The sequence below is a fragment of the Hemiscyllium ocellatum genome, chromosome 10, assembly GCF_020745735.1.
Source record: "Hemiscyllium ocellatum isolate sHemOce1 chromosome 10, sHemOce1.pat.X.cur, whole genome shotgun sequence".
NCBI classification, from domain to species: Eukaryota; Metazoa; Chordata; class Chondrichthyes; order Orectolobiformes; family Hemiscylliidae; genus Hemiscyllium; species Hemiscyllium ocellatum.
The window spans coordinates 48,487,792-48,500,346 of NC_083410.1; the positions used below are offsets into that span (position 1 = coordinate 48,487,792).

Genomic DNA, 12,555 nt, shown 5'->3' on the forward strand with positions numbered 1-12,555 from the left:
AAGGAAAAAACATTGGAGAGACTTGATTGTTAAAGGAGGTGAATGAGAAATTATACTAGACCCACAGAAGACAGTTTGATTGAATTAGAAACTCTTATGGAACAGAACAATAAAGACCAAGAACATTTGAACTACTTGACACAGGTTGAGGAATGAGATCAGTCTAGAACCAAGCCTAGCTATAGTGTATTAGGATACAGTAATTCTGGAACAGCAACTGCAGTCCGTGAAATAAAGTCCTCCAAAATCACTATTACATGACCTGGACAAATCAGCAATTTACTCATATATTATTGAGCCTTATATGGTCTCTTATTGTAAATAGTTAAACTTCCTTGGAAAGAGGGAGATTTGTATTGTTATGGACTAGACCAAACTTCCTTCAAATATATTAAGAAGATAGCCTAGACCCCAATTTTTTCTTATTTTAAAAACAAGTGCCAAGTGTTGTGTTCTGGATGCAATTCAGTTGGTCAAACTACCAGGCACAAGGCAATTCAGTCTTTATTCTTACACTATAGTTAAATTACAAACAAAAGAAAGAAGAAGTGGAATAATTTAACTCTTTGGGAAACTTAATAGAATAGAGGTTATTTAACTACCAAACAGCAAATTGATCAAATAGGTTATTTAACTACTAAACAAATAGATTATCACACGTACAATTTTCCAGCACAGGAAGAAAGAATATCGAGAGAGAGAGAGAGAGAACCGAAGTGTTTTGCTGTAGCAGGGAGAGATGTAAAGCAGTTTCCAAACTACAACAGCTCCTGAAAGTTAAACTGAAACTCTGGTTCTAGGGGAGCTTGACCCCACCCCTTCATGCTGCTTCTATTGTTCAAACTTTAAAAAAAAACAAGGCCTCACAAGCTGTTTACTTACTGGCTTGGAACAGACTGCTTTCCACCTCTGTTCTCAACCTCTCTTTATAAAATAAAGGTCAAAATACACCTCTTAAATACACCATTGTGTTGTCACAGTATGTTTACCTTGCCTTTAAGGGAATTCACCTTTAATGACTCTGTTTTGTGTTTGCGATGTTGCAACGTTTCCTGGCAAGTTGTCTTCTTTGGGTTTGCTGACTTGCTGCAACATTTGCTTTCTATGTTTTCTCATATTTTATGTTTATATAAAGATACTCACGGAGTTAATCGCGGACAAGCAATTGATTGTTAGACCACTATCATTAACATGGCTATCACTGAAGATGCCTCCATGGCATTCTGTCATTCCTGCTGATGTCCAGATGCCAATCAACTGGTTGAGACCCATCTTCACAGTCACATTGAACACATTGTGTAATATCTTCATGGTTTTGCAGGAATGGCATGTGTTTCTTCAACAGAGTTGGCAAATTACAGCAAAGCATGTAATTTTTAAGCTGCATAAGGGCCATAATAACTATCAAAACTCCCACAGGAGATGGACTCCAGGATATTGCATATCCGTGAACAACAGTATTGGAGATCAATTACTCACTTTCGCTGAAAGTGTGCAGATGTGCTAACTTTCATTCCTTAGAGTAAGCATTATGGAGGGGATGTCTCCACCCAGCATGTTTGTTATGAGGTAAATTTCCAAATACCACCACATACAGGACAAATTTGACTTTTATAACTTTATTAAAACATGTCATGCATGGTGGAAAAGGTACACATTTTTCATCATCAAAACATGCAAGTCTGAAACAACATTGATTCTTATATTCATTAAAAACGCAGTTCACAAGTGTAATAAATAGAAATATTTTAGCCAAGGTCAGTTAACAATTACTTTGTAACAAATCAATTCATGGCCAAAGGTTTCAAGCACAATATATTAAGTAATAAAAAAATTCGCATTCAAAAAAATGTTTAAAAAATTCAGAGGAGCTTGTGTGTCACAGTTTGTTCTCACATTTTTGACACTGGCCTCAGTGCAGTAATTCTAATGCTGCCCCATTTATTTACTACTGCAAAGCAGCTTTTGATCAGGGTAAAGCAACATGCTTTTTAAAATCACCTTTATCAACACTGAAGAAGTGGAAGATCAAAGAGTTGTCAAACATTAAATGCTATTCTTAAAAATTCATTGAGGAAACATTGCTGTCCTTCATGATTAACATCACTTTTATAAAACATATCTCTTAAAACGATAAATACTTTTTAAAATTCATTCTCAGGCTTGGGCATTGCTGGCATGACTGGCATTTCTTACATATCCTGATAAGATGGTGGTGTGCCTTCTTCTTGAGTGGCTGCAGTCCATGATTTGTTACAGATGAATGGCTCACTAGGCAACTTCAAAGGGCTGTTAAGTGACAAGCATATAGATGTGGAACTTGACTTATATATAGGTCAGACCATTTAAGGTTAGGTATCTTTTTTCCCTAAAGCACATTAGTGAAGCAGTTCAGCTTTTACAACAGGTAGCTTTATGGTTACCTCATATTTTAAAAGAAAACTTATACCATCTTTCTTTTAAAACAGGATTCAACTACAAAGGTAATATTTGAACTCACGCTTTCTGAATTGTTAATTCCGTAATATAACCATAATCATACCCAAGGCTGCATAATTCAACTTACTTTCTCCTTGATATTCGATCTTTTCTAAAGGGTTTTTCATATTGATGTTTAAAAGATATCTTAAAGGAAAAGGCATGTATTAATAAAATAGTTTTGAGCTTTAAATTGGAGTCACTGTTTTATGGGATATGAGAACAATGTTGAATACTGAGAAGTGAACAAACGGTATGGGTTCCAACGGCCAGGTTATACAGAGAAAGTTACTGTGCATAAAATACACCATGGCCTCATTTTCACACACACGGGCAAATCATGGCTGCTGGTGTAACTTGCACTGTGGGGTCCTCTTTCATAACTGAGAAGTATTTACACATACACATACACCTTTATTCTGAGCTGCTAGTAAGAACACACAGCTTCTTAAGGCAGCAATGCATAGAAGATGCTTTGTATCCTTTACCACCAACCTTCCCACAGGCCTTACAATTTTGAATGGTGAAGTTATAACACAAAAATACCCTCAGGTTTCTTCAACTTGGAAAGACTAATGACCATTTATAAAGGCAAATATTGAAAATGATTGGCATTTTGGACCCTCACTATTTTCACCTGTCTTTCACCATATCCCTTCAACATGTTTCTAAGCTTCCTCAGTTTCAGGAGTAGGCCAAATGACTCCTCAAGCCTGCTTTGCCATTCTGCTCTAACCGTACAGTATATTCCTGGATTCCCAATAGTATCCAAACATGACTAGTCCAATAGGGGTTTTGTTGAACTTTCAGATGAAATAACACACTAATCACCCAAGCTGGATTCTAGGGAATACTTCAATACAAACTTTCAAATCACAAGTAGTGAATGCACAAAGAATGGCAATGGCAGTTTATGATAATATGGAGCTGAAAATGTGTTGCTGGAAAAGCGCAGCAGGTCAGGCAGCATCCAAGGAACAGGAGATTCGATATTTCGGGCATAAGCCCTTCTTCAGGGATCTCCATTCCTGAAGAAGAGCTTATGCCCAAAACGTCGAATCTCCTGTTCCTTGGATGCTGCCTGACCTGCTGCGCTTTTCCAGCAACACATTTTCAGCTCTGATCTCCAGCATCTGCAGTCCTCACTTTCTCCCCTATGATAAGATGGAACCTGTGCTTGCAAAAAAAAAAACCTGGAGAAGGATCTGTTATAGTAGCTCTTAGCTACTTGACAAGAGCAGTTTAAAATTAATTCATCTAAAAATATGAAATGTTTGGAAATAAAAGTCAATGAAACTTTGCCTTCTATGGTTGAATGCAACTTCTGAATGATTGTTGTCAAATTTAAGGGCTGATTGGTTGGGTCAGAGAGTATTCTTGCTACCTCTTTTCTGTACAGTTGACACAAAAGAGTATAAATACGTATTTTTCTGAACCGTAAGTCTCAATGCTCCCTATCAATTGTTATAAAAAATTCTTACAATCTAGTAAAAAATAATGGCTGAAGTACATTTGGAGAGTGAGAAGCTGAACTCAGAGCTCGTAGACATGATAGAATAAAGCTTCTAGAGTCTGCTTCTTGTTGTCTTTATATCAATACATAGTGACTGCCCTTCTTTCCCAAATAAAACCCTCACATTGGCTACCCTGAAATATGAAGAAAGAACTTAGCAATTTGTTTGTCAACAATGTGTATTCTAAAAATAAAGTAGAAAACTCCAATATTGTAGCAAGAATACTGAAAATACAGTGGAATGGAGATGGCGCTTTATAAGGGTTTGTTGGGCAATTCTGACAGTAAGATCTGCAATTGGAAAATAAGTCTCTGGAAAAGTTTAAGTTTCAAGATGCAACATCATTTTATTTTGATTCTAGCTTTCCCAAATAAGACAAATGCAGTCATCAAGACTTGCAACTAAGATGTAAGACTATTTTAAATGCAAATTACTTTATGTCTAAACCAAAGACTCCATGTTATACAATTAAGGGTTTTGTACTTTTCCCTGATCTCAAAAATATTACTAAAGCCAAAATAAGTTGAAAAAGGAACCTCAATGTTTGATTTCAATTTCATCTCTTGAAATGGTATAAAAGAAACAGATCCTACCAGCATTTTGTTCAACTCGACTCTGCTATACCAAGTAAACAATGTGATCTCAAAGGTTGGCCAGTGAGCTTTTGATTTAGTGGTAATATCCCAATCTCTGTCTCTGACAATGAAGAATTTTCAAACCTTGCTCTAGTCCAGAGTCCAAACTCTGAATTTCTGTGTTGGTGGCCAGTAGGGGGGTGTGTGTATCTGTGTGTACCCTTTCTTTATGAACCACAGAAATCCACAAAATCCCAATTGTTATATGACTGACTACCCCACTTACTGATACGACAGCCAGTGGAGACATGTTCACATTGAGTCCTGTCAGACTGCTGTTTTCATCTCTCGCCACTATCCACTAAGTGGTATATGAAACTTTGAAAATGATAACAAAGATTTGGTTAAAAATCACACAACACCAGGTTATAGTCCAACAGACTTATTTGGAAACCAAATAAATCTGTTGGACTATAACCTGGTGTTGTGTGGCTTTTAACTTTGTACACACCAGTCCAACACCAGCATCTCTAAATCATGACAAAGATTTGGTTATCTGTGGATCTATATACAAAATGCTATGGGAGGTATGAGAAGGGAATGATCTGATTCATCGACTACAGTCTACTCTGGTGTATAAGAGCTTTAGAAACAGGGAAGGCCTGGATAAAATAAATGGTCCCATGTGAAAAGGATAGAATTTGCTCAGCTATCTCTGCTTGAAGAGCAAAGTCACCAAGAGCCTGATCACCTTGTCAAAGTTTTCAAAAGCTTGGGCTCCTTGTCACAAGTAAATGGGATCTCAGGTCAAACATTAAGATGCCAAAGTGTGACTGGGGTTCTACCAGGCAGAACTTGGATGATTCCGAACTCCAGCCATTTTCAAACACTACAAAACAATCAGAAGTAGGACCCAATTTTTAAATTGATGTTGACCCCAGAAATGTTGAGGACTACTATGCCCACACCACAGGCTTGACTGATGTTGGGTAACAAAGTACAAACCAGCGATCCTGGTCAATTTGGTTGTTGTCTTTACCTCCCCAAAAAACACAAAAATATTGGTTTGCTCCATTTTTCCTAAGTTGTATAAAACATTTACAAACCACACAGAAAATGATTATTAACAGTTGCTCTGGAGAATGTTTTCTTTTTCTCTCTTCCATTGGCAATTTCGAGTACTAGTAGTAAACTTTTTCCCACAACTGTTCTCTATTGCTTTACTAATCTTTAAAATTATTCACTAATACCTATTTACAGTCTCCAAGTATCAGCCACTGTTTAAGCATTAAGGAAGCACTGCTGTCAGACTTTCAGTCGAGCATTAAGTGTTGGGTTCACACCATAATGCCTCGGCAATTACAAACCAATAATAGGAATACTAATCACAGTGCTACAATTGGGGAACTGAACTGTGTACATTTTAAAAAATATAAGTTAGATGAATGAGTTAGTATCCCACTTGTTATTAAACTACTAGTTCTGTAGTCCAAGCATAAAAGTGTACACAAATCTTCATAAATAACGTTGATCTGTTACAACAAACGACTGGAAAGTAAAGTGCAAGAGAAAGCACCATTGAAGATTATGAAAAAGTACCAGCTTTCACTCCATGGCTTCTTTAGATACGGATTTGATATCCAACATCATTCAATGTGCTGAGTTCTGCTGGCTTCTTTTCTGTTATTGCAGGTCTGAAAGAATAACAGAATGAACAGTCTAAGAATTAGGTTTGATTGTAGAATCTATAGACATACAATTTAAACTCAGATCAATAGATCAGACATGTTTAGTATTTATGACTTAAAATCAGTCTTGCCTTGATTACATGGTCTGCACAGAATTATATAGGGCCTTTGCTCAGTGGCACCCTGAGACTGATAGAAGCTGACCTATTTTATGATGCTAATTGAGCTTCTTTAATATTAGTATAGTATACAGGGTGTGATTCACTGTGAATTTGTAAAGACTATACTAAGCTGATGGCTCAAAGTATCCAAGTTTTAACAGACTGGTGGATTTCCTTAATAGGGAACTGGATGAAAAAGTTAAAAAAAAACACTGGCAGCAAGGTACAGAGACACACTGCCTCCAGTTTTAGGAGGTGGTCTAAATTTATTTCTTGCAGAGCAATTAAACAGCCTCATGTAAACAGGTAGCCACCAAAGAGACTCAGGAATAGTTACAAGTAACTGATCTCCACTTTATTCAAGTTTGAAGGCCAAGGTATAGGAGGAAAGTTCTCACAAAGCATTCATTTCTATTGGGCATTCTACAGTAATACATGAACATTGTGGGGCGGTCCTTTAGTTTACATTAAATCCAGGCTTGCATCAAGTCTAACACAGAGCAAGAGCATATGAAAACACAACTCATGAACCAAACACTCCATAGACCTGAACATCCAGCACAGTCGCCAGTGTCTGATGTGTAGCACTGCTGTAGGCCACAAAGGATTGTATTATAGGCTTTAGATTTAGTCCATAGATACAAAAGATTATTTTTGACGTAATAAATTACCTGACCACAATGTTTAAAATACAGATTGCAGGCAGAAGTCACATGAATACCACACTATGGGGAACTATGGAAACCTATGCAGACATGCTCGCAGCTGTTATGTGTCAGTTGAGTCTTTCACGAGTATAGGAAACCTTTTGTAATTCAATAGACAGAAACGTTTCTCTTAAATTTCTTACACACTTCGGTTGAAAGTATTTAAACAAGTTTAAACTGTTTTACAGATGTCTGGTATCATTTTTATTTACATCATCTATACAAACTATTTGTATCTTGACTTAGCTAAAGGTAAATAGAAAAGTGTAGAATTTTGGCTATTTCTCAATAATGCATTACTCAGTTATTAGACTGTGACCCATATTAACCAGCAGGGCTAATATTTTACAGAAAGAATTGCATTGAGAGTGAAATTTTAAAACAAAATAAGCAAACATTAAAATAAAAGAAGATGAATATTTAAGGAATTAGCCATTACAATTCTGAAAAATGTTCTACAAGTATGAGTGTCCAGCCATTAGGTGTTGACAAATCTATATCCTATTGAATCTTAGTATCATCGAATCATTCATTACCTGATAATTAGAGAACAGAAGGAGGCCTTTTGACCTATTGTTAGCCGTCAAAAGGAACAATTTATATACTACTGCCCTGCCCTGCCAAATCCCTGCACATTCCTCCCTTTGAGATAAGCATCATAGAACTTTATCACACAGTAAAATTAAATTAGAATTCCATCTAAGATTGATCCACCATTTAAGATCCGAGCTTTTCTGAAATCACACACATTGCGAAATTGTTGCATTGGCAAGCATTTATATTAATAAAGATACCTGGTCAGAGTAGAAAAGCTTGGACCACATCTCAAAAATAAATATTTAAAAAAACAATGTAACCTACTCACAGCCCCCAAGAAATACAATACCACTCTGCTGATTTGAAGTCTTCAGGCCTTTCCAGATTTCAGTAGTCTCTCAGAAAGATGATAAACTAAGTTGGCATTTACAAAACCATAACCAAGTGCCAATTGTCACAGTGGATAGAATTGCCTCAAATATACTGCAATGGCAGCCTTCCCCCTCATAAGATGATGATTTGTATCGTGGAGGTTAATTAGATCACAAACCCGCAGGAGCAGAAAGTCCTTAGGGACTCCAGCAATAACAGGTGTGCAGTTCGTGGTGGGCAAATGCTTGACATTAATGATTAGTAAATTGACTAGCGTTCCAAATATAGGACCGTTAGTGCAGCCAACAATCGCTGTTAATAAGATCTATCCAAAAGCAAGCACAAATATTGCAATACACAGTCATGGTATTTGAATAAACTAAATGAGAAAAAGATGTGAAATCTATTCAGCTTAGCAGTTCTTGTTCAGTCCCAACAGAAACTGAATAACTTTAAAATCTGACAGCTTTCCTGAAGTATTTTAAATTACCTCAAAACAGCAACAAAATACTTTTGTACAAATATTAAAACAGAGCTATTTTTTAAAGTATTGGAAATTGAAACTTCTAAAGTACCTTTTAATTGACTATTAGGTTTCAGTAAGCGTAATGTATTCTACCAAATCAACAGACAATCTGGCATTGCTTAGCTCTGATAATGAACTCTCAGTAAGCAATAATTCCAAGAAAAAGAGAGACCCACCCTGTTATAGCCAAAAAGCCAAAACTTGAGAAGGGACATTCCACACAGATGTGGGTACTGTGTGTCTACAACACTCTTTAGGCACTTAGAACATAATCTTAGTTTGCTTAAGATATTGTTTGGATTGAGCCTAATTTTATTGACAGCTTTTGGGATCATATTAACACAGTAGAGGGGATTTGTTTCATTGTATTGGTTGAGGTTTAGTAAGCAAGATACTTTATATAAATGCTTGGAAATTTTGTGTGATAATTTTATCTTTGAGACTTGCCTATGTGTTGCGTTGAAAACAAACGTAATTTGCAGGATCTTATCCCCTCATACATTTGACATTTGAAATCATATTTATGATGGATGCAATCTGCAAAATGAGAGCAACAAATTAAGACACATTAAAGAGTGCCCTTTCAAAGAATTGTCAAAGTAGTTGGGTAGAAATTGTAGGGGGTTTCAACTTCCCTCATATTAACTAGGGTAGTCATAGTGCGAAAGGTGTTGAGGGAATGTAATTCTTAAAATACATCCAGTACAGCCTCTTAAGCCAGTATGTAGAATGCCCTTAAAGAAAGTCCTTAACTTAATTTTTTAGTAACAAAGCCAGGCAAGTGGTTCAAGTAACAGTGGGAGAGCATTTTTCAGACAGCGATCGTAACTCAGTTAGATTCAAAATTATTATGGGTAAAGACAAACATGGGCCTAAAATCTAAGTTTTAGATTGGGAGCAAGGCCGATTTTAATAAGATCAGACATGATTTGGCCAAAGTGGATCAGGAGCAAATACTTTTAGGTAAATCTGTGTCAGCCCAGAGGGAGGATTTCAAGAAGGAAATAGGGAAAGTACAGGGCCAATATTGTTCTAATAAAGATAAAAAGTTCGCCTTACAAATCCAATGAATCCTGGATATCAAGGGATATGCAGAATTGAATAAAGAGGCTTATGGCAGACACTGAGGCCACAAAACAACAGAAATCCTAGAGGAGTACTGAATGTGCAATGGCAAATTTAAAAAGGAAATAAGGAGACTAAAAAGAAGGCATCAAAGAATTGTGGCAGGCAAAAATAAAGGAAAGCCCTTAGTTATTTTGCAGGTACATTAAAGTAAAAGGATAACTAGAGAAAAAGTAAGGCCTAGTAAGAATCACGTGGTAATTTGTGCATGGAGCCAGCAGATGAGGGTAGGGTTCTAAAAGATTACTTGTGGCTGTGTTTATTAGTGAGAGGGACAATATGGTTATAGAAGTCAGGGAAAACGACTGTGATATACTTTTAAAAATCAGCATTGACAGAGAAGAGATTCTGAGTAGTCTGGCAGGCTTAAGAGTAGATAAACTTCTAGACCAGATGAAATATATCCCAGGCTATTCAGTGAGTCAAGGGAGGAAATAGCAGAGGAGCTGGCAATAATTTTCAATTCCTCTCTGACCACAGGAGAGGTGCCAGAGCACTGGAGGACAGCCAGTGTGGTACTGTTATTCAAGAAGGGAGCAAGTAATAAATCAGGAATCTGCGAGCCAGTCAGTCTAGCCTCAGTGATAGGGAAACTATTGGAAGCAATTTTGAGGGACAGAATTAATCTGCACTTGGAGAGGCAGTGAGTAATCAAGAATAGTCAAAATGGTTTTGTTGAGGGGAGATTATATCTGACCAATTTGATTGTGTCAAAGAGATGATCGAATGTGTAGATGAGGGCTAGCTTTGGTGTAGTATACTTGGAGTCAGCAAGGCTTTGGCAAGGCACGGCATGAAAGGCTGAAAGCAAAAGCAACAGCCCATGAGAGCCAAGGAAAATTGAATCCAGAATTGGATCTGTGGCAGGAAGCAGAGGATGATGGTCAAGGGCTGTTTTTTTGTGCCTGGAAGTCTGTGTCCAGTGAGGTTCCACAAGGATTAGTGTTAGGGGTCTCTCTGTTTGTGATACATGTAAACAATTTAGACTTGAACGTAGGAGGGTTGATCAGTAAGTTTGTGGATGAGACAAAAATTGGTTGGGTGGTAAATAATGAGGATTAAATTACAGAATGGTATAGACAGGCTGGTCAGATGGGCTGATGAGTGGCAAATGGAATTCAATCCAGAGAAGTGTAAGGTTATGTGCTTGGGCAGGACAAACAAAGCAAGGGAATATACAATGAATGGTAGTTTCCTGAAATGCACTGAGGATCTGAGGAACCTTGGTGTTCATGTCCACTAGTCCCTGAAGGTAGAGGGTCAGATAGATAAAGTGGTTAAGCAGGCATATGAGATACTTGCTTTTATTAGTCAAGGTATAGAGTTTAAGAGAATTGAGGCGAACACTGGAACTGTAAAAACAAGTTGGTCAGGCCACAGTTAGAGAGTCAGAGTATGGAGGATATTTACCAGCATGTTGGCTGGCCTGGAGAATTTTAATTATGAAGAGAGATTGGATAATTTGGGTCATTTTTCTTGGAGCAGGGGACAAAGAGTGGTGCTGGCTGGCGGTGTTGGTGGTGGTAGGGCTAGGGAGAACAACATTGAGACATATAAAGGGTAGACAGGAAGGAACCTTTCCCGCCCCCCGTGGGCAGATCAATGACTGGGGGCATAGGCTTAAGGTAAGGGGCAAGAGATTTAGAGGGAATATGAGAACATTTTTATTTACTCAGAGGCTGGTGGGAATATGGGACTCACTGACTATAAGGGTGGTATAGACAGAAACACTCAATTATTAAGCAGTATTTATGTACCATCTGCAATGTGAACATATACAAAGATGTGGGCGAAGTCCTGGTAAATGGGATGCAAATAACTGATTGTTTTGACTAGCACAGACCCAATGAGCTGAAGGGTCTTGTTTGTGCAGATCTCTGTGGCTCTGAAGAAGTTCAAAGTTAACTTGATAACAATCAAATTGTCTCGAGATTTCAAATGTCACAGACTATAAACTTTTTTTTTGTCCCTGGTTATCTGTATTTGTCTAATTAGAGATAATTAATGTTGGTACATGATAATAAAGTCCACAACCCCTGGAAAATCTCAGGGTAGAATTCCCCTAGCAGTCCCACTGTTAACTGCATCCCCACAATTTGCATTTCATGAGATCATGACTAATAAACAGCTTGGATTTTAACTGGCTTGCTCGGTTTTTTTTATGTACTCATAGGCTTAGCCAGCTTTTATGACCCATTCCTGAGTGGCACTTGTGAGTGAACAGTTAGGACAGGTTAAAAGTCAACCACATTATTGAGGTTCTGGAGTCATATCTAAGCTCGGCTGGGTAAGGATGGTATTAGTGATAATAGATGGTATAGGGCATTAGTGAACCAGATGGGTTTTTCCTGACAATCAACAACAGTTTTATGGTCATCATTAAACTTTTCAAACTCATTTTTGTCAAACTGAATTCAAATTCCATCATCTGCCATGGCAAGATTTGAACCTGAGACATTATCTGGGTCTCTGGACTAACAATCGAGTGTGTGGTGTTGAATAGGAAAGGTTTAGGAGGATATAGGCCAAATGATGGAAAAGTACAGCAGGTCAGGCAGTATCCAAGGAGCAGGAGAATCGACATTTCAGGCATAAGCCCTTAATGAGGAAGCCCTGATGAAGGGCTTATGCCCAAAACATCGATTCTCCTGCTCCTTGGATGCTGCCCAACCTGCTGTGCTTTTCCATCATTTGGCCTACATCTTTCTAAACCTTTCCTATTCACATATCCATCCTAATGCTTTTTAAATGTTGTAATCACACCTGCCTCCATCACTTCCTCTGGCAGCTAATTCCACATATGCACAACCCTCTGCATGAACAAATTACCCCTCAGGTTCCTTTCAAATCTTTCCCCTTTCACCTTAAACAT

The 12,555-nt window shown here is 37.6% G+C and overlaps 1 protein-coding gene across 1 annotated transcript in view; it reads right to left on the minus strand.

Moving 5' to 3' along the window:
• Positions 1–1,800: 1,800 nt before the first annotated feature.
• Positions 1,801–12,555, minus strand: part of vash2 (vasohibin 2) — a 170,552-nt gene continuing 159,797 nt past the window's right edge. Inside the window, exons 7-8 of the mRNA XM_060831477.1 lie at positions 6,167–6,261; positions 1,801–2,289 (exon numbers count right to left, since the gene is read on the minus strand). Coding sequence (XP_060687460.1) covers positions 6,189–6,261 — 73 coding nt within the window. The 3' untranslated portion in view covers positions 1,801–2,289; positions 6,167–6,188. The remainder of the gene's footprint in view (positions 2,290–6,166; positions 6,262–12,555) is intronic.